The 27456-nt window shown below is 46.5% G+C and overlaps 1 protein-coding gene and 1 pseudogene across 1 annotated transcript in view; both read right to left on the minus strand.

The window, feature by feature from the left end:
• Positions 1-6: 6 nt before the first annotated feature.
• Positions 7-27456, minus strand: part of ITGB3 (integrin subunit beta 3) — a 59018-nt gene continuing 31568 nt past the window's right edge. Inside the window, exons 4-15 of the mRNA XM_028702419.2 lie at positions 27050-27302; positions 25794-25965; positions 23579-23740; positions 22253-22348; positions 21627-21716; positions 19576-19710; positions 17811-18240; positions 9177-9405; positions 6524-6624; positions 4270-4389; positions 1587-1753; positions 7-958 (exon numbers count right to left, since the gene is read on the minus strand). Of these exons, the coding sequence (XP_028558252.2) occupies positions 890-958; positions 1587-1753; positions 4270-4389; positions 6524-6624; positions 9177-9405; positions 17811-18240; positions 19576-19710; positions 21627-21716; positions 22253-22348; positions 23579-23740; positions 25794-25965; positions 27050-27302 (2024 nt within the window). The 3' untranslated portion in view covers positions 7-889. The remainder of the gene's footprint in view (positions 959-1586; positions 1754-4269; positions 4390-6523; positions 6625-9176; positions 9406-17810; positions 18241-19575; positions 19711-21626; positions 21717-22252; positions 22349-23578; positions 23741-25793; positions 25966-27049; positions 27303-27456) is intronic.
• Positions 9901-10033, minus strand: LOC114583751 (U2 spliceosomal RNA; annotated as a pseudogene).

The following is a 27456-nucleotide window of genomic DNA, read 5'->3' on the forward strand; positions in this document are numbered from 1 at the left end:
GTTTGAAATAGGTTCCGAAAATAATTTCGCGCACCCTCAAAATTCCAGAAAATGCTTTCTATTTCTGAACCTATTTAGAAGTTCGGTCTCGCCATGCTTGCAGTTGTGTCCGCAGCACTACAGAGCCTTGGGATCTTGTCAGCCAAATGACGGCTCCTCTGTTCCCTTTTCTCAAAGCTTTCCTACTCCCATTAGGAATTAGGATCCATGGGAACTATCTCTCCCATGTATCCTTGTGCCAGAAATGCTGGCAAGTATCACCTAAGACACCAGGGAGGCCTTGCAAGCAAGCTTTCCTATGCCCACCTGAGCCAACTGGCTGGTAACTTTGGTTGAGAAGGGAAAGCAGCGGCGGTGGCGACAGCAAGGGACAGATTTCACCAGCTGAGCCATTTCAAACCAGGTGTGAAACTTCGGGAGGAGTTTGGGCTCCGCTAGGAGTGAGTTAGCAATAATCTGAACTGGGGAAGTTTGTTTCTGGAGGGAAAACTCCCCAATTCCAAACCTGATTAGTAAAACCCTTCGGAGTTAGATTGCATCTCAACATTCCTGCCCCTTAATTTTATACAACTAGAGCGTCCGGTCCCCTCCAAGGGATTTGCGCAATGCTCTTCCCACTGACGAGAGAGGCCTGCGTTCTCCTTCAGCATAGGGGTCTGCTGGGCCCACAGTACTAGGTGAGCTGAGGTAAACAGAGAATCTCAGAAGCATAGTGCATAGTTCACACACGGCAGCAGAACAACGCAGAGCAAAAGCTCCGGAACCATTTGAGCAACAGCTGTTAAAACATCTCACATACACATACGCACACAGAAAACACACATGCCAGCGCAACACAGACTGTTCTGTAAACATCAGTAAGGAAGGCCCTGCAAGGCCTTGTCTCTCTTCACGAGTTCCCACGGTACGTGATGTTGGTGAAGGTCGAGGTAGCTCCTTTGTACAATGGGTTGTTGGCCTGAAACGGAGAAATAGCAGCATGTAAAGGAGTTGGCACAAACCATAACCTGTACCTGCTAATTCACGGCCATTGTCAAAAGGTGTCTGCATATAGGCTTAAACCAGTTTAACAGTTCTCTTGCCCCAGTGATCCCTGGCAAACATAATTCTGCAAGGCAGGGATTGGAATCTCTAATTATTCTCACCAAACCGACAACCCCAGGATTCTGTAATAGACCCAAAGCACACGTGTTCTAGCATATCTCCCTGGCAGCGCGCATTTGAGAACATGACATGTCATCGTTATTTAGCATTTTTCTCTCCTTCCTGCAGGCATTAGTTAATGAAGCAGAGGAAAGGGCAGGAAATGCTAGCACAATGAGTCTAGTCATATGTTTTTTCAGCAGCACAGTGCTGGAGAAATAGGAATGGATGTGAGTTGGCGACACCCACACTGTTTCCCCCTCAATGTCTCGTTTGAAAACTGGTATAAGCCTGATATCCGTGGCTGGCATGATCCGCAGCATGAGGATTGCCAGAATATGGAAGCTGAACTAGGGATCACTGCAAGAAACTCCCCCCACTGCAGCAGAAATGTTGAAGGGCTGTTCTTTACTCCCCCATCAACCACCTCTCGTGTTTCTCACCGTGTCCCATCTAGCCCTGGCCCGCTCTTCTTCAAACTTGGCAAACTCCCGCCGGTCGTGGATGGTGATGAGCAGTTTCCAGATGAGCAGAGTAGCCAAGCCAATAAGCAAAATGGCTCCCGTCACAGAAAGGAGAACGACCAGGATGTCCGGCCCCTTGGGACAGTCTGCAAGAGAAGCACGTGTTATACAGGGCTGCAAAACTTCCTAAGTTTCCTACTTTGGTATTCCCATCCTCTCTCCACAACTCACATCTGCACACCAGTAGAGATCTCTACTGAGAATGCACAACAATAATTTCCATCCCATATGAGAGTGGCTCCCCTCAATGACTTCCCTTCCTCTTTCCATGGTTCATTTTGCACTACATTCATTAAAACTTATTTACATTGTCAAATTTATCTTAATGCTGTCCACGTTTTCAAATATGCACAGTTTTCCTCCATATATTCAATAAACATTTCCCAATCTTCTTTAAACGTATGTTCTTCTTGTTCTCTTATTCTATATGTTAGGCTCACAAGCTATGCATATTCTGTCAGTTTATGTTGCCATTCCTCTATAGTTGGCACCTTGCTCGTTTTCCATTTTGGAAAACACCAGTGTGGTGTAGTGGTTAAGAGCGGTAGACTCATAATCTGGTGAACTGGGTTCGCGTCTCCGCTCCTCCACATGCAGCTGCTGGGTGACCTTGGGCTAGTCACACTTCTCTGACGTCTCTCAGCCCCACTCACCTCACAGAGTGTTTGTTGTGGGGGAGGAAGGGAAAGGAGAACGTTAGCCACTTTGAGACTCCTTCAGGTAGTGATAAAGCGGGATATCAAATCCAAACTCTTCTAACGAAACACAAGCCACAGTTGTGGCATACATAAATCCCTTTTTTGAGAGTGGCTCCCCTAACTTATTCACCAGAAGCAGTTGCTCTGCAAGAACCACCTTAAGATATTTGGTCTCTGCTTCTGAGCTGTGGGAGTCTTATTATGGGGACAGAGAGCTTGGGGGCCTTTTGTGCCCAGCTGATGGTTCTGTTTCACACATGCATGTTCAACATCTCTTCACAACTGCCACATCGAGTTATGACCACACATTCAGCTGCTAGCCATCAACAGCTGCACATGTCATGTGTGAATCAGTTCTAATAGGTTTTATGCAAGCTAGGATCATTTGCTAGAGGCCCAGCTGGGTGAAAGATGGGCATTTTAGGAGACATTTACACTTAACTGAGAAGGGGATCGGATTTTCACAAAACACCTCCTCCCTTTCGTCTCAGTCCTAGTTTTGATCCAACGCTTGCGTTTTCTGCAATTCAAGTTAAGTGCTATAGTGCTCAATCAAACGTGGGATAAACTCTCATTTAGGCGCAGCCCAAGACAAGGACATAAACGACAGAGGATCAGATCCAATGTGGGCACAACCAAAGCCTCCCTAACAGCCAGATCAACACAGTTAAGAACCTACTCCCGGGAAGACCAAGGCATAGTTAGGCCACTGCGTACAACGACTCAAGCAGTTGGAATCCTGCCCTGGAGGGAGTTGCAAGTCTCAACAGTCTCTGATGATGTTTTGATGATGCAGCAACTGTCGCAAGATCCTCCCCAGAAAGCGTACTGGATAGCCAAAGATTTCCAGCTCTATCTTACTTCCGCATTACTGTATGTGTTAAGTCCCACGGAGTCGCAAGAGAACTGGCAGCTTTGTGGTTTCCCACCAGGCATTAGCTGGCCTCAAAACTGCTCCCCACTGAAGTCTGGCCTGGCCCATGTACAGTAATCTATCCCAGCTGGGTGTCAACCTCCTCTGTGTAACACAGTTGCATCTGAGTCACTGGCCAGGTCCATGCCCCTTGTGGCTAGGGGTGCATTTGTTGGTGCCTTTATTCATTCTCTTTTGGGGGTCTAGGGCTAGGCTACCCTGAACACGCCCAATCTCCGTCATTCTCTTTTTTGGGGGGGGGTGTTATATGACGATCCCTGGAACTTTTGCTCACAAGCCTTATCAGGCAGGTGGGAGACAGACTATAGCTCTCGCTCCCCTTTGCTGATCTATCAGCAGGCACAGACAGGGGCAGAATTTGCTAACCTAAGCAAAAAGAAAGCCATCTGTTTCATTCTATTTGTGCTTTTATTACTGTAAGGCACTCTGGGGCCCCTTTTAAGGTGCAGCATAAACTATTGTATAAATAATGTTTGCTTCAGTTCGGTTTTGCTTAATTCATCACTGCTCAAAATGTTCCCCTCTTGGATGTTCACTCTCCAACTTGATACTTCTAGCTTAACAGAGATCTGCCTATTAAGTTCCTGGTTCCCCATACCTTCCTTGGCCATGTATGTGGTTCCAGTTTCTCTCTTCCTTCAAATCCCCATTTTCCCATGAAGCCTTTGGCTTGACCCTCCTCTACTACAGAAGCAGTCTTAGGTACGTTCTGCTGTGTTGGCAGATATGTGCTCTTTTTCAAACGAACATCCCCTTACTTCTTCTCTTTTCTTCCCCAATACATAAATTAAGTTTGTAAGTTCCTTTCAACAGGAACCGTATTAAAAATGTTTTCCCCCTCTCGCTAATGAAACTATCTGAAGTTTTGTGTGCATTGCTGTAGCTGCATTTCTCAAGTTGCAGATTAAGCGGGGGGGGGGGGCGCTAATCTCCAAAGATCAAGCCTCATTTACGTGGATTTCATCCTCACCTGGCTCCTCAATGACATAGAGGATGGACTTGCCGCTGGAGTCTTCATAGTACTGGAAACGTACCACGCAGTCATTCTCATCCTTGTAAGTGCAATTCACAGCATCCTTCCCCTTGTCTCCTACATAAGGGGAAGGGGAAGGTGAGAAGAAAGAACATGGAAACATTTAGTCCTACACATAGCGCTTTCAGGAGTAAGTAAAAGTAAAAAGTAAAGGACCCCTGGATGGTTAGGTCCACTCAAAGGTGACTATGGGGTTGTGGCGCTCATCTCGCTTCAGGCCGAGGGAGCTGGCGTTTGTCCACAGCTTTCCGGGTCATGTGGCCAGCATGGCTAAACCGCTTCTGTGACAGAAGCCAGAGTGCATGAAAATGCCATTTACCTTCCCGCCGCAGTGGTACCTATTTAACTACTCGCACTGGTGTGCTTTCAAACTGCTAGGTTGGCAGGAGCTGGGACAGAGCAACGGGAGCTCACTCTATCACAGAGATTCAAACCACCAACCTTCTGATCGGCAACCCCAAGTGGCTCAGTGGTTTAGACCACAGCACCACCCGCGTCCCTCACTTTCAGGAGTTGGCCCAACAGTTGTCCTTGGGAAGTTCAGAAAGAGGACTAGGGGTGTCACAAGCATTCAAATTGGGAGCACACAAAAAGCAAGTGCTCCTACTCAAATACTCATAAGCTGATTTGAATCTGTAAGCCTGGGTCCTTGATTCATTGCCAACATCGTCTCAGGGCTCATGGGAGGAGGCTGCTGTACTCCACATGAATTCCATCTCCTATTCTAGTCTAGTTGAATGTTTGTAGCTGGTGTAGGGCTCTAGATACAGGGATCAGCCTTTCCCAACATGATGCCCTCCAGATTTTTTTTGACCACTCCACGCAATACATGTGGCAGGCCACACTCTGGGTCAGGTATTCTGAGCTCTAGATGTACTCTAGATGTCAGGGAATTCATAGAATCAGAGTTGCAATGGAGGAATACCCAGCCGTCCCATACGAGGATCAAACCTGCAAACCTTGGCATTATCAGCACCATGCTCTAACCAACTGAGCTATCTATGCAATTCATCCTAACACTCTTGTCGCAGTCAGGCCACTTCCTGATGAGATTTAGATTTGTAGCCATCATTCAACTCCATGGAGGTGGTGGACCTGTTGAGATGTTGCATCCCATAGACCACAGTCTTCCCCGATCATTGCACCTAACTGGCTGTTGTTGGACTACAAGCTCCATCATCCCTATTGGCCATACTGGTTGGGAATGATGGGAATTGTAGTCCAACACCACCCGGGGACCCATGTTTGGAGGAAATTGCCATAAACCAATGGAGTCTGAGGAGTTCTGGCTGGAGTCCTCTTAAGGTTCTTGGCACCTGCCTCTCAAGAGAGAGACAATGGAGCTTTCCATGGCACAAGCCTGGTGGTGCCTATGGAGGTCCTGGGCCAAGAGTCCTAGAGAAGGGAAGACCTGGGGGGAAAACCCAAAAAATGGGGAGGGGGGGAATCAGTCGTCGTCCTCGTTTCCCCCCGAAGCTGTTTCCCCCCCAGAAAAATGGGGTTGGGGTGTGTGTGTGTGTGTGTGTGTGGAATACTCAAACTATAGCAAACTGTCCCCCCTCCCCATTTCTTTTCTGGGGGGGCGGGGACGGCTTTGGGGAAAAACAGAAAAAAACCTGGTATTCCCTCCATTTTTCCAGTTTCCCCCCAGACCTTCCCATCTCTAGCAAAGACCCCCTCTCAGCCTCACTGATGTGGTCCAAAGGAAAGCAGAGAAATACATTTGGCACCAGCTTGGCTGCAGGAGTTGCCGGAAGGAGGCGTACAAGAAGCCATCCAACCGTCTTAGGGACTCCACTCTGGATTTGTGCAGAGTTTACTCTTATCCCTTTCTTGTCCCAAAGATGTCCTGCAAGGCAGCGGATACCTCTTAAGGTACCTGTTTGGTATCGTTGGTGCTCCCTAGGTTTTTGTGCATGAAATATGTAGCATTTGCCCGTTTTCTTTTAAATGAGATTAGAGGCCATTCATTTCCGCCTCTTGCCACGTACACATTGCACGCAGAAGTTATTCTTCCTGTCATCCCAAAGCGTCTGCTAAAAGAAAAGATGGCTGGCAGCTAAAATACGAGAGGAAGAATGGTGTTGGGTTTGGGTGGCTGTTAATCACGCAAGAAAGAACTGGCACAGTTGCCATCCCTTCCTGAGGCAGGTCTCTTGGTCATGCAGAGAGCCCCATGTTTCTTACGCACCAAGCTCCTGAACCAATTCAATCTCGTCCCGGCAGTTGCGGTTGCAGGTCTCTTGCTCCATCAGGGTCCCCCTCTCAAACTTCTTGCATTCCACGCACTCCCTGCATAAGAGGAAGAAGCAGGTACAGTGAGAATAATGAAGCAGGCCAAGGGATGCTGACTCCAGATCCTATGTCTGCAAAAACAGAGGCTATACAGTCATATCTTGGATCTCAAACGCCTTGGCTCCTGAGCAAATCAGCTCCCAAAGGACCGAAACCCAGAAGTGAGTGTTCCGGTTGTCAAACGTTCTATTGGAAGCCGAAAATCCAACGCAGGTTCCATGGCTTCCGATTGGCTGCAGGACCTTCCTGCAGCCAATCAGAAGCTGCGCTTTACTAATGATGATGATGATGATGATGATGATGATGATAATAATTTATTATTTATACCCCGCCCATCTGGCTGGGTTTCCCCAGCCACTCTGGGCAGCTTCCAGCAGAACACTAAAATACAATAACCTATGAAACATTAAAAGCTTCCCTAAACAGGGCTGACTTCAGATGTCTTCTAAAAGTTTGGCAGTTATTTTTCTCTTTGACATCTGATGGGAGGGCGTTCCACAGGGTGGTGCTACTACCAAGAAGGCCCTCTGCCTGGTTCCCTGTAACCTCACTTCTCGTAGAGAGGGAACCGCCAGAAGGTCCTCCGTGCTGGACCTCAGTGTCCGGGCAGAACGATGGAGGTGCTCCTTCAGGTATACTGGTTTCTAAACATTTTGGAAGTCGAACGGACTTCTGGAACGGATTCCATTCGACTTCCAAGGTACGACCGCATTACGATTTCAGCAGGATCTCTGGCACCCCATTTCCCCAGTCTCCCCCCTAAGCAAGGCATGTGTCCTTCCTCCCAGAGTACACCACATCTTTAGGGATCACCATGTCTCAGGGGTTTGACCTGGTGGCTGCTTCTGACAGAGGAGTAAGACAGTACAGCCTACTCCATCCACCTCGCCCAGCTGGCCTTTAACTCTTCCTGAAACATCACTCTGTTAGCCGCAGTCCTACCCGATTGCAGCGGGGGGGGGGGGGAGTGGAACACGTTCCCCATTCATTGGGCTCCTCCCTGAACCGTCTCCTTTTTTCAGCCAGTCATCAGAAGAACTACGATGCCACTTTAACAACCAGTGTCCAAGTTAGCTCGTTTCTTGCTCCCTTCCCCATCCCTCCTGTGTCATATTGGCTAGACTGTTAGGCCTGCAGCCACAGACTTGATTTGAAAATGGAGCATTTGCAGTGTGCCTAGAAAAATGTAAGAATTTATAAATAGTAATTATGAATAATATTTCAGGGCTTTAGGCTGCTTCTCAGGGTATTCATGAGAAGGAATGAAATCTCAGGATGAGTGAGTAAGAACGAAGGGTTGATTAAAGCTTTTACATGCCCCTTGCTCCCTTCTTTTTTTTTTGTCAACTTTTCAAACTTGGAAGTTGAACAGAATCTGTTCCGGAAGTCCATTTGACTTCCAAAAAGTTCAGAAACCAAAGCACAGCTCCTGCAGCCAATTGGAAGCTGTGGAAGCCCCGTCAGACGTTCAGCTTCCAAAAGAATGTTTGAAAACTGGAACACTCACTTCAGGTTTGCGGCGTTCGGGAGCCAAAACATTCGAGAACTAAGCTGTTTGACTTCCAGGGTACGACTGTACTTTGTTGTTGTTGTTTTTAAAGTTAATTTATTTGATTTTTCAACTTAAAATTTTACAGAGATGTATCAAACAGAAATCATAAAAAAACAAGATTCCAACGAATCTCCTGGACTTCCGTCCTCCCCTATGTGGGTCCTATTATTAATCAGTTCCTCCCTCATCTTTTATGATAATCCAAACCCTTTAACCTCTTCCCATTATGTCCAGCATCAACCTTAAACTACAAGTGCTGTTCCAATCCTACTAACAAATTTAACTGTCTACAATGGTCTTTAAGTTATAAATTTTCCCCATTCCTTATTAGAATTTTGGTCTTCCTGAAACTTGTACTTTGCTGTTCCAGCGAAGGCCCGTTCAAATTGAGCGGCATAGCAAATAAAGTGGTACCTCGGGTTAAGAACTTAATTCGTTCTGGAGGTCCGTTCTTAACCTGTAACTGTTCTTAACCTGAAGCACCACTTTAGCTAATGGTGCTTCCTGCTGCCGCAGCATCACCGCCACACGATTTCTGTTCTCATCCTGAAGCAAAGTTCTTAACCCGAGGTACTATTTCTGGGTTAGCGGAGTCTGTAACCTGAAGCGTTTGTAACCTGAAGTGTCTGTAACCCAAGGTACCACTGCAGGGAAGTTTTAAACGTTTAATGCTGTATTGTGTTTTTAATATTCGGTTGGGAGCCGCCCAGAGTGGCTGGGGAAACCCAACCAGGTGGGCGGGGTATAAATAATAAAATTATTTATGTATTTATTTATTTATCATCATCATCATCATCATAATCAGAGTTAATAATGCAACCTTGCATCCTAATATTCTACATGTCTGTAGCAGGTTTCCTCCTGCTATGATGTTTACTTTAATGATTTTGTGTTGCTTTGAGAAACGACAGACAACTGGCGCACACATACACACACACACACACACACACACACACACACACACACACACACACAAGCACAGCTCCCTCTTGCTCACTTCTTGATAGTGCAGGCATCAGGGCAGGTTGGGCACTTCTCACAGGTCTCTCCGTAAGAGCCAGGCTGGGTGCAGACGCATTTCCCGCAGGCACAGTAGCCGCGGCCTTGTCCGCTGCATACCAGCCCGTTGCTAGACATACAGGTGTCAGTCCGGGTGGTGCAGTTGCAGTAGGCTCCCGTCCAGTCAGGGTCGCATGCGCAGTCGCCACAGACGCATTCTCCATGACCTGCGGGCAAATCACAATGCGACTTATGTTCCAGTAAAAAGGTAAAGGTAACGGGACCCCTGACCATTAGGTCCAGTCGCGGCCGACTCTGGGGTTGCGGTGCTCATCTTGCTTTATTGGCCGAGGGAGCCGGTGTACAGCTTCCGGGTCATGCGGCCAGCATGACTAAGCTGCTTCTGGCGAACCAGAGCAGCGCACGGAAACGCCGTTTACCTTCCCGCCAGAGCAGTACCTATTTATCTATTTGCAATTTGATGTGCTTCTGAACTGCTAGGTTGGCAGGAGCAGGGACTGAGCAACGGGAGCTCACCCCATCGTGGGGATTTGAATCGCGACCTATGATTGGCAAGTCCTATGCTCTGTGGTTTAACCCACAGCGCCACCCGCGTCCCTTATGTTCCAGTACTGGAGTCCAAATTAAACAGGAGGGGTGGGGCACAGGAGGCCTTTACCAGAGAGCACAACGTGTGTGCTGCAAGGGGACAGTTTTAGCATTCAAGTTACCGACTCTCACCCCTCTTTCTCCCCAACCAAAACAAAAAGCAAAAACCCCATACCTATCGAAGCAGAGTGCACATTGACAGAGCAGATACTACACTTGATCTTAGCCAAAAGGCCAAGAAGCGATCCACTATTTGACTATTGCTTCAAAACCCAAAAATGTATTTATGGAATTGCCTTTTATTTCTATTGTTTCTACATCGTATTGTTCTTTTATTGCTATGGCCGATGGCTGACGCAAATAAGGATTCATTCATTCATTCATTCATTGGGACAGAGCAAAAATGGTTTATGGGGACTGTCTGCAAAATTTTGACACCCTCGCCTGCAATACAGAGGTAAGAATCGGAGCTGTCAGTGTGCTACAATTCTGACGCAGCACATGAAAAGTGCAGGATGTGGCCACAGACTCAGAATTCAGCTTCCACTTATATTGTAAAACCACCAAGTGATTCTCAGGCGAAGGGCAGTATAGAAATAAATAATAATAATAATAATAATAATAATAATAATAATAATAATAATGCCCTTTCTCCAAAAGTTACTGCAAATACATGCTTGAAAGTATGTGTATGAATTACCCAACATCCCTAACTACTGCTGCTATAGTCTGCTTGGCTTAACTGGCGATATCCCAACATTAGAGGGCTCACTGGCAGGGCTGGGGACCAGGCTAACCAACACAGGCAGCAGTGTTGTGTCCCAGGGGGTGGGTAGGGTGGCGGTGGCGCTTACTGGCTCAAATGCCCCATTGTCGTTCTTATTGCTCTACTGCCACCAAAAGAAGTGTGGTTTAGGTGGTGGAAGTCTTTTAAGATATTTTAATCAAGATTTGTATTTTATAACATGTGTTAGTGTCATTCTGGAATTACTGTTTGTGGGAAACAGCATTTTCTTTCTTTTCCTCTTCTTTTTTCTCCCCCCCCTTCTTTTTTCATTTCTTCTTACTTTTTATTTTCTTCTACAGTTTATGTTGGCAAATATGTAAATGATTGTGTTTTGGCAGATATGACTGGAAATTTAATTGTATTATTCAATAAAGTTATTTTTTTTAAAAAAATAGTATCAGCTGGCGCAGACATTCTCCCTGGGTTGGGGAAGGGCCAAGGCAGCAGAGGGTATACTCTTAATAATTTACCTCACAGTTGCCAGGCACCAAGGCCTGTGCTTACATTTAATTCCCACCCAAGTAGGTGCTGACCTTGCTAAACCACTGATGCAGTTAGACCATTAGTTGTGTGGGCGGCGCACGCTCCAATCTGGAGCCCCCACGAAAGGCTGCTGTGGAAATATTCGGAGGAAATGTTTTCTCTGAGGTGCCCAGCTCTGCCCACGCACTCCCGGGACAGTGGGTGGGTGGCAACCTGCAGACTCTCTGCTAACTATGAAGAAGACTGGTTAATGAGAAACTCAAGTGAATCACGGCTGGGCTGGTGGGGGGGGGGGGAGATAAGGAGCAGCTGGTTTGGGAGGGGGAGTCTCTAGTGACACTGGGGAAAGCACATGCCGACTGAGAGAACAGGCCGTGCGTGTTTGTCACTCGCTTTAGAATTAATTACTCCGATGGAATGAACCGGGAGACAATGACCCAGTCAAAAGTTGCTGAGGAGGACGAGGCTTGTGGAGGAAAGAACAACAAGAACAGAAAAGGAATTGGGAGCCGTAGCAAATCTATCTGGTTTTCACGTTTACATGCCAAAACCCACTTCCCTGGGCTAGGTCTGTGCACCTTTTTTAAATAATTAACAAAAACCAGTCTCGCTCCAACGCCTTAACTGCAGCCCCGAGGCACAAATAAATGCATCTGATGACTGTGTTTTATAAAAACCCTATTCCCATGCTAGGAAAATCGCCACCTTCTTCATTTCTGGGCATCAGGCTACTGTGAAAGCAGAGGCAAATTCAGGGGAGTGGGGCCGGTTTGGTCGCACTGGGTGCAGAGCCTCAGGGGCACGAAAGGTGGGGCATCACAGCTATGATGTAGAATGGAAGACAAGTGGCAGGGGGTGCTAGTTTTAGGTGTCCGCTGAAATTTGAGACCCCCGAGGTGTGCCACTGGTCAGCGGTACAGGAACAAGGTCCATTAAGAAGTGGGAGCAACCATGTTCAGCATCCACATATCCCATTCCGGAAATGTTGAAATTTGTGACCCGATTTGTGTGCTCAACCTGATGGCAGCTTCCTTTTGTCACAGTCCAGACTACGGGCAATTGAAGTCCCAGCTGAGGACGTCAGGACTGGGGGCAAGATGGCGGGGTGGGAGCAGGAGCGAGAGTCCAGAAGCCAGGGGTCCGAGGGTCAGGAAGCAGGGAGTCACGAAGTCAAGGGTCCGAGGGTCATAGAATCATAGAGTCAGAGTTGGAATAGACCACAAGGGCCATCGAGTCCAACCCCCTGCCAAGCAGGAAACACCATCAGAGCACTCCTGACATATGGTTGTCAAGCCTCTGCTTAAAGACCTCCAAAGAAGGAGACTCCACCACACTCCTTGGCAGCAAATTCCACTGTCGAACAGCTCTTACTGTCAGGAAGTTCTTCCTAATGTTTAGGTGGTATCTTCTTTCTTGTAGTTTGGATCCATTGCTCCGTGTCCGCTTCTCTGGAGCAGGAGAAAACAACCTTTCTCCCTCCTCTATGTGACATCCTTTTATATATTTGAACATGGCTATCATATCACCCCTTAACCTCCTCTTCTCCAGGCTAAACATGCCCAGCTCCCTTAGCCGTTCCTCATAAGGCATCGTTTCCAGGCCTTTGACCATTTTGGTTGCCCTCCTCTGGACACGTTCCAGTTTGTCAGTGTCCTTCTTGAACTGTGGTGCCCAGAACTGGACACAGTACTCCAGGTGAGGTCTGACCAGAGCAGAATACAGTGGCACTATTACTTCCCTTGATCTAGATGCTATACTCCTATTGATGCAGCCCAGAATTGCATTGGCTTTTTTAGCTGCCGCGTCACACTGTTGGCTCATGTCAAGTTTGTGGTCAACCAAGACTCCTAGATCCTCCTAGATTCTCCTAGGTCGAGAAGCAAGGAGTCAAGGAGCCGAGGTCCAAGGATCAGGAAGCAAGGAGCCAAACGCAGCAAGGCAGGGAACGTGTTGCTGTGGCAAAGAGCTGAAGGGAAATGCTGACCTTATATCCCTTAACGGCTCTTGCCACCAGGTGCAGTGAGTTACCAAGTGGCCTTACCTGTGCGGCCGCGCCTTGCCTCTCCAGAAGAAACTTAGGAAGACCCCAGTCCTGCAGAGTCCTACTGGTCACAGGGCCTGGCTCCTGTACGCACTCCTGACACCTTTGCCTGTCATGCGGCACTGCAGCACACCGTCAGAAAATGCCTCTGGGGGAAATGGGCATTTTCCTCTCCCTCTGTGAGTGCTGCCATGTGAAGCCTGAGGGTGCTCTATGGCAGGCATGTCCAACTCCCAAGAGACTGCGATCAACTCCCACTATAAAAAAACTGGCAGTGATCTTACCCATTGGATTGACCAAAGTTGTTGAGCTTTTTCTGGGGAGGAAGGCCCAAAGTTGTTGAGATTTTATTGGGGGGGGGTGTGATCAGTCAGGATCACACGATCGACCAGGGATGCCCCACGATTGACCGGTTGGACATGCCTGTTCTATGGCAACGGGCTTCTCAAAAGATTCCATCAACGGTGTCTCCAAAAAATCTTACACATCACTTGGGAAGACAGGTGAACTAATATCGGTATACTGGATGAAGAAAAGATCAGCAGTGTTGAAGCAATGATTCTTCAACATCAACTTCGCTGGACTGGTCATGTTGTGCGAATGCCTGATTATTGTCTTCCAAAGCAACTACTCTATTCCGAACTTAAAAATGGAAGCGTAATGCTGGTGGTCAACAAAAGAGGTTTTAAGACTCTCTCGAGGCAAATCTAAAAAAATGTAGTATAAACACCGACAACTGGGAAACACTGGCCTACAAGTGCTCCAGCTGGAGAACAAACAGCCTTTACCAAAGGTGTCATGGGCTTTGAAGACGCTTGAACTCAGGATGAAAGGGAGAAGCATGCTAAGAGGAAGGCACGCTTGGCAAACCCTCACCATGATCAACTCCCACCTGGAAACCTATGTCCCCACTGTGGAAGGACGTGGGGATCCAGAATTGGCCTCCACAGTCACTTACGGACTCATTGTTAAAACCGTGTTTATGGAAGTCAATCTTATTCGGCTACGAGGGATCGCCAAAGAAGAAGAAGGGATTGGGGGAATTCAATTCAGTTCACATTTAGAAATGAGCTTGGGCCAAGTCACTCTTTTTGAGAACCATACATGAACTGAAACACAGCCAAGTCTTACAAGTTTTACAACCGAGAACATGCATGTGCTGCAACGACGTGTGCATGGCAATACATAAGTTTGCAAAAGCAACCTACAAAAATGTGTTGCCTTAGGGAAAACGGCTTTGCAGAAGTGTGTGGATGAGGCAAAACTGTGTATGGAAAGTGTATATCAGAGGAGAAATTCACACTAAAATGCTGATGAATTTTCATGGGTACTTTTTATTTTAATCACAGACCTAACCTGGAAATGTGGAGAACTGAAGATTGGAAAAATGGGAAACCGAGGGAAAACCAACACTGACAGATTCACTCATCTCCAAGTGAGATTCAAGGCTGCTGTGGCTCCCCACCTCTCGTTTCCTCTCAGTCTTTTAGGGATGGGCAAGAGAAGGTTTGGCTACATTATCTCCCAATTCAGTGGTGGATTCAGGGCCAAACCATGCTTTATGTGAGCGTCTTGTTTCTACTACGATATCCTCTGAATGGAGTATCAAAGGTCAGTATTCTCCTAAAAGAATCACAGCGGCTTACGCAATGAATGGCATGCCTGCTTTATCAATGGGCTGTAAACATCTCAAACGGCCGCATTGCACAATGTTTGTTGTATTTCACAACACACACAGAAACTCATACGGAACGGAATGCGCTGCTGCTCTGTGCAAGGAGCAAGGATGATTCTCCCAGCTCACACAACCACAACAGTTGCCCCTTTCCCCACCAGTCCTTATCACATTGAGTCACCCACGGAGCCACCCTGAATCCTGTAGCTAAAAAGAAAGGCACACCCAAGCAGCCCTTTCCTCCTTCAGGGAAGCAGACATAATCAAAGTCTGGATCAAGGAGTCATAAATTACAAGCACAGACCAGGAAGCACTGCTGAACTGGCACCCTCCCTTTCAACATCAAGGTTTCCACTTGCACAGAAATCTTATTTGAGGAGGTAAACAAATTCAGTTCCTGCCTGAATAAGAGATTTGTGTAACCCACGAGCTTGCTATCGTGTGAACACCAAATGCTCGAATAAAAATGTTATTACTTTTTGAATCCTACCTCCTATGGCAAAATACAAAAGGTTCTGTATGTGTGTGTTTCTGTTGCCTATGTATATATAGTTATTATAGTAATTACTTATATCCCGCCTTTGTCCCTGATGGGAACACTCAAGGTGGCTTACAGATAAAAATGGAAACAGCTAACATAGGAAAAATAAGAATAAAAACAAATTAAACGTTAACAGAATTAAAACTACTATGTATAGCTAAAACAAAGTCCTCAAAGGTCATTATGATCTATCTTTCAGTATCTATGTATCTTTCGGTATCTATCTATCATCTATCATCTATCTATCTATCTATCGATCATCTATCTATCATCTATCTATCATCTATCTATCATCTATCTATCTATCTATCTATCTATCATCTATCTATCATCTATCTATCATCTATCTATCATCTATCTATCTATCTATCTATCTATCTATCTATCTATCTATCTATCTATCTATCTGAACTATCTTTCAGCCAGGAGCTTCCAGGTCCCCTTTCAGAAGTGAGGCCAAAAGTGCACTTATTTCTTAATCCCTTCCAAGATCCAAGATCCATGTTTTCCCCTTTTTTTCCTCCCGTATCCCAAATAACTCTCTTGGACAGGGTAATCTGCTTAGCATAGATCAGCAAGAAACTGATTTCTGGCAGACCTCGCAGAGTAAGTATGTGAGTACTTTTCCCACATCAAAGCTCAGCTACAATTAAATCTTTGCCATTTGGGGCCTCGTCCTAAAGGAAAGGAGCCAAGGACTAACAGATACACCACTTAGGAAGGGAAGTGCTATTCCTCAGGAACACCTTTATTTCTGTCCAGCGCTGGCTGGTTCTATGCATTGATTATTGTTAGAAAGACTTCAGTTGGCACTGCGCTTGTGATGTGTGCCCAAAGCTACAAACCTCTTTGCTTTAAAAAAAACATTGACTGTTGGATGCATGTTGATAAAAATTGATAATTATTCTCTGAAGGAAAAGGAACCAGGGCACATGCCCAGTGACATAGCATGGGTTGCCGGTACCCAAGGTGGAGCAAGTGTGGTTCCCCCCCACACCTGATGGACTGGGGAGCTGGGGTGGGGGCACACGCCGGGGGGCGGCTGTGTGGAGCCCACATGGAGGGTGAACAGAGCCCACGTCCAACAGGCCCCTCACCTGCTGCCTCCATCCACCTGACCACTAGACCAACCTGCCTCTGGCCTGTTGTGGGGGGCATCTGATTGTGCCCCCTCAAAAATGTGTTAAATAAGTTGGAGTTCTTGTTATTAAATATACCAAGAAAAAAGCGCACCAAGAACTCAGGCCAATGTGAGTTTCAATAGTGGCAGTGGTCCCTACTCACAAGTCAATAGTCAATAGTAACAAAAACTAATCCATTCAAAAGTATGTATTCTGACAAGAATTGCAAACTCAAGTAGAGATTACAAACTCAAACTCATATACATATAACACAATAATTCGTTATAAAGATTTTCTCTTTTTCACTCGACAATAATGTTGATCCTTATAATTTATCAGCTTGCAGATGGAGACTCAGTTTCAACCATAGAGCAGAAGTCAGTTATGGATTAGATGCCAGGACAGGGCCCTGTTTTGATGTATTCACCTTCATCAGCTAATTTGTAAAAGGTTGTGTAAGTTTGAAGACTTTTGGATAAATATGTCCTGTTATTTTCTACGTTTCTCAGGGATAAGCTTTGATCAACATTATTGTTGAGTGAAAAAGAGAAAATCTTTGTAACAAATTATTGTGTTATACATATATTTATGAGTTTGAGTTTGTAATCTATACTTGAGTTTGTAATGCTTGTCAGAATACATACTTTTGAATGGATTAGTTTTTGTTACTACAGTGGTACCTCGGGTTAAGTCCTTAATTCGTTCTGGAGGTCCGTTCTTAACCTGAAACTGTTCTTAACCTGAAGCACCACTTTAGCTAACGGGGCCTCCCACTGCTGCCGTGCCGCCGGAGCACGATTTCTGTTCTCATCCTGAAGCAAAGTTCTTAACCTGAGGTAATATTTCTGGGTTAGCGGAGCCTGTAACCTGAAGCATATGTAACCCGAGGTACCACTGTATTGACTATTGACTTGTGAGTAGGTACCACTCCCTCAAAAATGTGTTCCTGGGGCCATGGCCTCCCTGTCCCGCCCCCTGCCCCCCCCCCCCAATGCTACACCTCTGCACATGTGTTTAAAAAGGTACTGCCCTTTCTGCAACACAATCTCGGATCGATTCAAAGGTGGGACATTGCAATTGGGCACAGAGCTTCCCCTGCGAAATCAGAATAGGAAACCAAACCTCTCCGGCGAGACACAAGAAGTTTGAGAGCGAGCCGGCAGCGTTTTGAGAGCGCCATCCATTCCTATGGTGCGCCAACAGGCCCCCACCCAAGCAGCCAGATGTTTTGGGCTACAACTTCCATGAGTCTGCTTGATCAGAGGTGTGAGATGGGGACGAACGCAACGCAGCATGAGTCCTTTCGTTTCAAATTGCACCAAGTTCTCGAAAGCCCAGTTCCTAGTCCCCAACCCCCTGACATTTCCCCACTTACCAGAGCACAGCTCGCCCTTGAACCGGACGCAGGAGAAGTCATCGCATTCACAGTACTTGCCGGAGATCTTGCCGAAGTCACTGCTGTAGCAGACGCACTGGCCACAGATACATTCTCCCCGCTGGTTGCAAGCAGGCTGCCCCTGGCGGGGGCTGCAGTTATCCTGCTGCGAGGGGCTGTATTCCTCCTCGGAGCACTCGCACTGGGTGCCCAGGCGGCCCGGGTGGCAGAGGCACATGCCGCATTCAAAGGTGCCGTTGCCGTTGCTGCAGATGTCGCTGTCCGGCTTGGCAAACTTTTGGCAATTGCAGTCGCAGTCGAAGTTCACCTGCACCGTCAGGCTGTCCTCAAAACCCACCGGCTTGATGGTGAAAGTCTTCTGCGGTTCCGTGGGGCAGCCACGCACCTTTGCTTCAATGCTGAAGCTCACCTGGAAAGAGCAAGACATCCGGAACTGCCCTCACATCCTTCCTCAAGGAAACACCTTTAAAAAACCCCAACCGTTTGGATTCTGCGCTTTTAATAACCCATCTCTCACAGCCTGGAAGTGGAATCGCCCAATTCGTACCAAAGCTGCCCATTTGCAATGTTGCAATGAGTTGTGATGACATTCTCTTGCTCAGTAACTGGGCAGAATCTCAGTCCATTTATGGGGGGGGGGGGGAGAGAGACCATGTCTCTCCACTTAACGCAGCTCTTAGAAATCGCAGTATAGGGCAAACACCCTCGCGCTTGGAGCAGTTTCCATGGACTGCGTGACACGGGAAGACGCAGTCACCTTTTCAGGAAATTCACAGGAATTTCTGTTCAAGTGCTTCTGTTTCTAAGAGTTCTGTTAAATGCCGTTTCATGAAACTGATTTAAATTCTCTCCGCTTACTGAACAAAGAGTATCATTATAGCTGGGTTTTGTTTTTGTTTTTTGCATCCAATAGGCAATTCTGTATATAACCTCTTGTTCTTTTTGCAGAAGTGGCAAACATGGTGATTCACCATAGTGGATGGAGAGTGGCTGATGACAGGTCTGCTTTTATTCTTAGGGAAGGGAGTGTAGTAAATCTGATCATTTTAACAGGGGAAAGGGGTAAAAAAAATGGTATAGGACCCCTGGACGGTTAAGTCCAGTCAAAGGCGACTCTGGGGTTGCGGTGCTCATCTCGCTTTAGGGCCAAGGGAGCTGGCATTTGTCCACAGACAGCTTTCTGGGTCATGTGGCCAGCATGACTAAACCGCTTCTGGTGCAACGGGACACCGTGACAGAAACCCAGAGTGCATGGAAACACTGTTTACCTTCCCGCTACAGCGGTACCTATTTATCTACTTATACTGACGTGCTTTCAAACTGCTAGGTTGGCAGGAGCTGGGACAGAGCGACGGGAGCTCACCCCGTTGCAGGGATTCAAACCACCGACCTTCTGATTGGCAAGCCCAAGAGGCTGTTAGACCACAGCGCCACCTGTGTCCCAAGGGAAAGGGGTGCTCGATGCTACTGAATACAAACGTGCAGACACATGGTCCCTTACTTTTTAACTTTTGAGGTCCTCTGCCTCCCATATTTTAACCCATAAAAAAAAAACACCCGCTACACAAAAGGTTTATGATGAAGGCAGAAAGATTACTTGCACATTCTGCTGACACTTTCCTCTTGGCCTCTGCTTCTTTGCTGTGAACCTTCTTAAGACTGCTGGTGGAGGTTTGGATTCCCTTTGAATGAGAGACATGGAGAAGTGGTCCTCCTCCCCCAGCCCCTTGCAGTTCTTACTCACCGTGTCTCCAATCTTAAGGCCAACGCAGGACTTAACTCCAGGAATGACTTCGTTGTTCAGGCAGGTGGCATTGAAAGAGAGGGACAATTCATCCGGCAGATTGCGAACTTCTAGTTCAATCTTGGAACGAATTTTCTGAAAGAGGAACAGGGGGAATGTCTGAGGACTCAGCTACATTAGTAAAAATAAACCGTTATAAATGCGTTATAACACTAATGCCAGAGGGCGCCGTAGAGCTGAATCAGAACGCTAAAACACAATTATAGACCGTAAAAACGGAGCAGGCCTGGAAAACAGTATTTCGGGTTGTATACAGTGCTGGTTGTATTCAGAATAAAGCCACTGAAATTAATGAGCCTGTTAGTCCTGTCCATTAAATTGAGTGGCTCTGCCCTGAGCATGACTAGCATTGGCTAGAGCCTGGAGTTTTATTAATTAATTCAGTCCTCTAAAGTCAATCCAGAGTGTGGATGATTCAAGGTAATGCAGTGGATTTAGTAAAGTGTGTCACCTTGAGAAATGTCACACTATACCTTCAAAGGTAGGGCATACAAAGAGAACGCACTGCAACATTTTGTTGCAGGCCCCAAACACCTGAAATAGGTTTAGGGCTCCAGCCAGCCTAGAGAAGGAACCCCTTTCAAACCTCACAGAAAAACAACAAAGGACACTGACCACCCCCTGCTATGCCAGAGGGGCTTTCAGCCTGGAACGTGAGCTGTTTTTTATATGTGGACACACACACAGGCATACATGTTATTCAACAGTGATCCTGTTGCTCTGTGTCAGGGAACTGCCATCGGCTTAGGGGGGAGAGGGGAAAAGCCGGATGGATTACAGAGAGCCCCCAAAGATCGTGGGAAGCAGCTCCTCCTCAGTGGAGGAGAGTAACCACGCCTCCAGTGGAGAGGAGCTTCAGGGCTCCGACGAGGTGAGGCGGTGCCAGGACACCTTGCCTGGGCAAAGCGGGGAGGAGAGAGGTCCTCCATTACCCATGCCCTCCTTGCGCAGTAAGAGGGGAGGCGCAGACTGGGCGTCAAGAAACTACTTTGCTGGGGAAGGTTTAAGGACCGCCCACTCACGGATTCTGCCAGTGAATGAGCCAGCCACGGGAGAGTGGCGCTCTGAACAGATAAAGTTTATTTTCGTATCAAAAGCCAGGCTTCACAGCCGAGCAGGGAGGCATTTGCGTGCTTGCTCTCGAGCAACCCCTTGGAACCCTTAGACTCTGCTTAGCAGGAAGAAGCAAAAAGGGGGCAGAACTGTCAAGCAAGAAGCTTCTAATTAAATACTGCTTCAGATAAGTTTTGAGAAAACAAAACATGGGAGGGAACACAGTCAATTCTAGAATGCAACTATACCTTAAGGAGGTTATCCAGATGGCTCCATAAAAACAGAACAAACAAAGGATAGCATTTCTAGACCAAACTGCTGGAGTGGAAGCAATATTAATGCATCACTTACACCAGGAGACACCTGTTTGCAGCAGTTCAGATTGCCCTGGTATCTACGGTTGAAGGGTGATATACGAAATATAATTTTTTTAAAAAAACAACAACTGGGGGGTGGGCCATGCTTGAAAGTCCACATCCGTCTTCCGCAACCCTATGATAATATCTCTCTGAGTGTGGAAAGCTAAGATGCCATAGAGAAAAGCTCAGAAAGCCCAAACTAGACAGAAAAACCTTTGTGCAATTTGCAAATGGGAAGTGAATTAAAACCTGCCCTCCTGAACAGAGTAACAAGAGAGTCGCAGCTGGGTTACTATTTCAATTTTAACGCCTGCGTTTCCTCCGCTTTTACAACTTTACAACTATGCGCAGCAGGCAATGAAGATCAGAAACCTCCGGATCATGTCTCCTGGAATTTAGGGAGCCTCGCTCAGCCAATGAGCTGCTAAGCGAACCCTGTGCACTTCATCCAAACACACAGGTGTTGCCTGTATCACACAACAGTTGGCTTAGCTGTGGGAGGTGCCCCTAGAAATCTGGCACCTGCCCATTTTGCCTGGATCAGCCTTGCTTCCGCATATCACAGGTCTAAGGACTCACCTCATAGGAATCCACAATGAGCTGCAAAACATTGCTGGAGTCGGCTGACAGGGTCCCTACAGTAGTGCCAGGGATCAGCTCACTGTAGTTCTGAAAATAAAAAAGTTGAAATATACTCAGAGTCGAGTGTGGATTTCATGCTCTTTATTCAGCTCATAGTAGCGAGGAATGAAAGTTCCCCCAAAATATCTGCTTTATATACATCATTTACAAAATGGGCAGCACATGACTGGCTAATTCCCAGATTCTTCTGCAGGCCAATCAGGTTGCAGATTCACTTCCACCTGGAGCTGGATTGGGTGGCTCCTGCGGACCAGTCATACTGCTGCATTGTTCTAGGACCAATCAGACTGCTGCATTCTGAATTCTATTGTTCTGGGACCAATCAGACTGCTGCATTTTGGATCCTATTCAACTCAGTACATAACAGAAGTGGAGGGTTTCGGGTAAATTTGTGCGAGATTCTGCTAATATTTAGGCCGATAAGGGCTTTTGTTTGCTCCACCTTCGACAATCTAAAAGGTTAACACCCAAGCTGATATTTTAGCATTTAGACAGCCTTGCTCAAGCCCCACCCGCCACTCCAATGTTCTTGAGGAAACTGTAGCTTCAAAGGGTCTACTTACTCTGTAGAGATCCACAATGGCCTGTGTCACGGCAAAAATCAAGTTGATGTTTTTCTGGGAGAGTTTGTCTGTCATCAAGCCGAGGGAGGGATAATCCTTGGCAGGGGAGGGGAGAGAAAGTTAGAGAACAGAAAATCCACTTGTGTCTGATGTGAGGGGAACAGGATAAACACATTTCCATCCTATTTCCCCCCTCAAAGGACTAGGATAGGAAGGACAGTCCAGCTTTTCATACCAAGTAGGCTGCAAGCAAGAGTACTTCAGCACAGAAGCGACGGGCCATACGCTGAACTAAATTTCCATATCGTAAATTAAAGTGTTCTCAAAATATTTAAAGTTATTTAAGATACAGAATTATTTATAATTATATCTAAATAAACACACAATTAATAGATTTAATGATTAAACAATTTTATAAACAAACAGATGCATGTTCACAACACATGACACAAAAAATAAAATTTTAAGGCTTTACGACTTTTTTTCTTCTTGAATGTTTCTGAGGGTCACCAGAAAAGGCATTTTGGACAACTCTGGACGAGAAGGTGTCTAACAATGGCCAGTTAAAATAGAAGATGTGACCATCATAACAAAGTTAGTGCCATCACAAATCTTATCTATTTATTTCCTGCCTACCTATTGCCAGATCTCAGCACCTCTCCCTCTCTTTCTCACACGCTGTTACATTTAGTGTAACCAAGAAATAGCACACTTGTAATGTGAAATTGCTTTAATGATAAATATGGTTATATAATAGTTAGATAAAGGTAAAAGATGCAGTAAATTTAATCTTAAAGAAGGAACCCATGGAGGGAGGGAAGGAAGTATAAGGATTTGAAAGAACTCTGTATTTTAATATTTGAAAATGCTATGTTTTATATGTATAAAAATTTCTTTCAAAAAAACTAATTAAAAAAATTATTTAAAAAGGGAGAAAAAGAAATGGAACCCAGATGATGGGTTGAAATGACACAGATATCAAAGCTCTTATACAGGTGGTCTTTTGGCCTCTGGGGTTTTACCTCACCAAAAAACTGAAAATATAAAAATGGAATGCAAAATATATTCTGAACCTTAAGAGCAGCCCTCCTGAATCAGACCAAAGGCCTAAATAGTCTAACATCCTATTTCCTATGGTGGCGAACCAGATACACTTCTCTGGCAATTGGAATTCCAAGGCACATTGTCTCTGGTCCTCGGGGGGTAATATATACTCTAATATCCTAGGATTCGCCTACTATCCCCTTTTGAAACCATCTATCACACAACAGAATGGCCTGTAGCGGTTGCAATCCTGGCCTTGTGGCTGCAGCCACCCAGCCTTACCAATGTGGTGGAAGCGTCATATAAATTGTTGCTTCCCATGTGGCACTGTCCGTCGTTGGGCGTCACGATCCCTGCCAGTCTCCCATCTAAAGCAATGTGCGTCTTGGCGTCTGTAGTAAAGACCAGCAAATGGGAGGCATCTGGTCTCCAGCCAATCTTGTCCTGAAGCAAAATAAAAATGGCGCTGCAGTCTCCATCGTGACAGACACAAACACAAACAAGCCCTACAAAGGAATATACTCTTCTACATCAATGGTTCCCGATTAGTTAAGCACTGCGGTTCCCGTGTTTTTCAAAAATCAAGCCACAGACCCCCTGCTTTTGAACATTTAGTGATGTGTGGAATTGGGAGCTGGACCATAAAGAAGGCTGATCGCTGAAGAACTGATGCTTTTGAATTATGGTGCTGGAGGAGACTCTTGAGAGTCCCATGGACTGCAAGAAGATCAAACCTCTCCATTCTGAAGGAAATCAGCCCTGAGTGCTCACTGGAAGGACAGATCCTGAAGCTGAGGCTCCAATACTTTGGCCACCTCATGAGAAGAGAAGACTCCCTGGAAAAGACCCTGATGTTGGGAAAGATGGAGGGCACAAGGAGAAGGGGACGACAGAGGACGAGATGGTTGGACAGTGTTCTCGAAGCTACCAGCATGTGTTTGACCAAACTGTGGGAGGCAGTGGAAGACAGGAGTGCCTGGCGTGCTCTGGTCCATGGGGTCACGAAGAGTCGGACACGACTAAATGACTAAACAACAACATGGTAGTTTTTGTTATGGGAATGGTGACCCAGACCTCCCCCCAGGTGGGTTACATGGACCTCCTAGGGTCCACAGACCACCAACTGGGAACCACAGCTCTACATCAGGCCTAAGGCAGGGATGTCCAACAGGTTGATCTCGGGGGTGTCCCAGGTTGATTGTGGAAGGCAGTACAGTGGTACCTTGGGTTAAGAACTTAATTCGTTCTGGAGGTCTGTTCTTAACCTGAAACTGTTCTTAACCTGAAGCACCACTTTAGCTAATGGGGCCTCCAGCTGCTGCTGCGCCGCTGCTGCTGCACAATTTCTGTTCTCATCCTGAAGCAAAGTTCTTAACCCGAGGTAATATTTCTGGGTTAGCGGAGTCTGTAACCTGAAACATCTGTAACCCAAGGTACCACTGTATAGCAATTGGCATTGCGTTCCTTAGCGATTAAAAAAAATCACACCCAGTCTTTTTATACTTTCAGTAGATCGCAGACTTTGGGGAGTTGGCCTAGGCTATCTCTTTAAAGCCCAGATGGAGAACCCGCAGCCCTTGGCCCAACTGCCATCCAACCCACATCCTAATTTCAAAAGCAGGAAGAGGAAGGAAAGGGGTCAGAGAAGAAAGAGAAGGCGGTCGACTTTCATCGTGGCCCTGCCTTGCACTGGCAGATTACCACTGAATGAATGTTGCAAGCGCTCCGACCCCTGCTTTAGGGCTTTAACTTCACAGGCAGGGTGCCGAATAATTGTGGGGGAGGGGGGGTCAATACAGGGCAAGCTCAATACATATTGGGTTCCTGTCTGAGTTGGGAGATCCAGCTAACACAAACAAACATCAGGCATATGCAACCCACTAAGAAGTTGTTCTCAATCCTCCTTGAGCGGTCCGGAGGGTGGCAACACAAGAACAGGGCCTTCTCTGCAGTGGCTCCCCGTCTGTGGATTGGTCTCCCCAGAGAGGCTCACCTGGTGCCTTCATTACACAGTGGTACCTTGGGTTACATACGCTTCAGGTTACAGACTCCTCTAACCCAGAAATAGTACCTCAGGTTAAGAACTTTGCTTCAGGAAGAGAAGAGAAATCGTGCAGCGGCTGCGCAGTGGCAGCAGGAGGCCCCATTAGCTAAAGTGGTGCTTCAGGTTAAGAACAGTTTCAGGTTAAGAACACACCTCCAGAACAAATTAAGTTCTTAATCTGAGGTACCACTGTACACCTTTAGGCGCCAGGCAAATACGTTCCTTTTTAGCCAGGCCTTTGGTTGATCTGTTTTACTTCCTATACCCTTTTAAAACGTGGCTCTTTCTGGGGGGGGGGGTGTTACTGGGTTGCTGTTTTTATTCTGATTATATATGTTGTCATCTTTCCTCTGAACTGCCCTGACACCTCCGGGTATAGGGCAGTATATAAACTGAATAATAATAAGAAGTAGTAGTAAATCCTTTCGACCCACGGCAAGGGGGGGCTCTTACATCACAGACGACCGCTTGGATGATGGCATCGAACCCGCCTTCCGGCGCATCCCGGTTCCTCGACACGCTCTGCTTCTTCACCTCCTCGTTGAAACGCTTTACCTCATCTGTGAGCGCCAGGACATGCTTGTATCCGAACATTGGCAGGCAGCGGTTATCTGGGGGCTTCAAGCTGGAGGGAACCAGCAAAAAAGAAGTCGCTTTGGGCAGGCAAACAGGGCCCTGGAGGCCTGATTAAAACTACCATAGCCATTGATCCCAAGGCGGGGGGGGGGGGCTCTCTTATTATGCATTTCAGTCAATTTTTCTTGAGCTGAGACACATACCAAAGGCTTCCTAACCCAACTCCCAGCAGTGTGCATGTAATAAAATAATATAATAAAATAATAATAATAATAATAATAATAATAATAACGTATACCCAATAAAATAAAATAATAATAATAATAATAATAATAATAATAATAATAATAATAAAACTTATACCCCGCCCATTTGGCTGGGCCTCCCCAGCCACTCTGGGTGGCTCCTAACAGAATATTAAAAACACAACAAAAGACCACACATTAGAAACTTCCCTAAGCATGGCTGCCTTCAGATGTCTTCTAAATATAGCTGCCAACTTTCCCCTTTTTAAAAGGGAACTTCCCTTATTCCGAATAGGATTCCTCGCAAGAAAAGGGAGCTATGCTTATAAAAATCAGATAGTTGTTTATCTCTTTGACATCTGATGGGAGGTTGTTCCACAGGGCGGGTGCCACTACCGAGAAGGCCCTCTGCCTGGTTCCCTGTAACCTCGCTTCTCGCAGTGAGGGAACTGCCCGAAGGCCCTTGGAGCTGAATTGTGGAGACGCTCCTTCAGGTATTTAGCCTTAACAACAGTTAACGTTGGGGCTGGCGCATCTCTTAACTGCAGTGAAGGCAAGGGAGGGACTGATTTGCTGTGGGATCCTAGAAATCATAGAATTGTAGAGCTGGAAGGGACATCTAGCCCAAATGAAGGAATCTTTAGCCCAAGGTGGTGCACAAAACCACAACCCTGAGATCAAGAGTCTCATGGCTCTACTGACTAAGCTATGGATGGGAGCACACATTCCCCCAGCTCACCTGATTTTAAAAATGAGGTTAAGAGCGGACCTTCATTAGGTCTACCATGCCTCAAAGCGAAGGTGGAACGGGAATAACATCACAAAACTGGCAACCTTTCCAAACTCTAGATTATGAACATTTATCAGAGGGTCGCTTAGAGAACTTACTCATAGCATGGGTTTTTGATGGCTTCCGGAGGGGAAATGTACATGTAAGGAGGCATGGGTTTGTCTACAAAGGCTCCAAAGCCAATCCTCAGGTTGCTGGTCACTTTGCGCATTTCTATGGCTAGCCTGGTACCCAGGTTCTGGATGTTGCGGAGGTCGTCCTTCATGGAATTGGACAAGTCCATCAGGTAGTAGATGTCCACAGGGTAGTCCTCCACCTGTCGCACTTGCACCGTGAATGTTTGGGAGTCATCTGAAATGTCAAAATGTGGAGAAAGTGTGAGGAGGGGTCATTTCCCCCAGAAGACTCCAGCTCACCATTCTTCCTTCCACATAAAAAAAAGGTAAAGGGACCCCTGACCAGGTCCAGTCGTGACCGACTCTGGGGTTGTGGCGCTCATCTTGCT

The sequence above is a fragment of the Podarcis muralis genome, chromosome 13 (assembly GCF_964188315.1).
Source record: "Podarcis muralis chromosome 13, rPodMur119.hap1.1, whole genome shotgun sequence".
NCBI lineage: Eukaryota > Metazoa > Chordata > Lepidosauria > Squamata > Lacertidae > Podarcis > Podarcis muralis.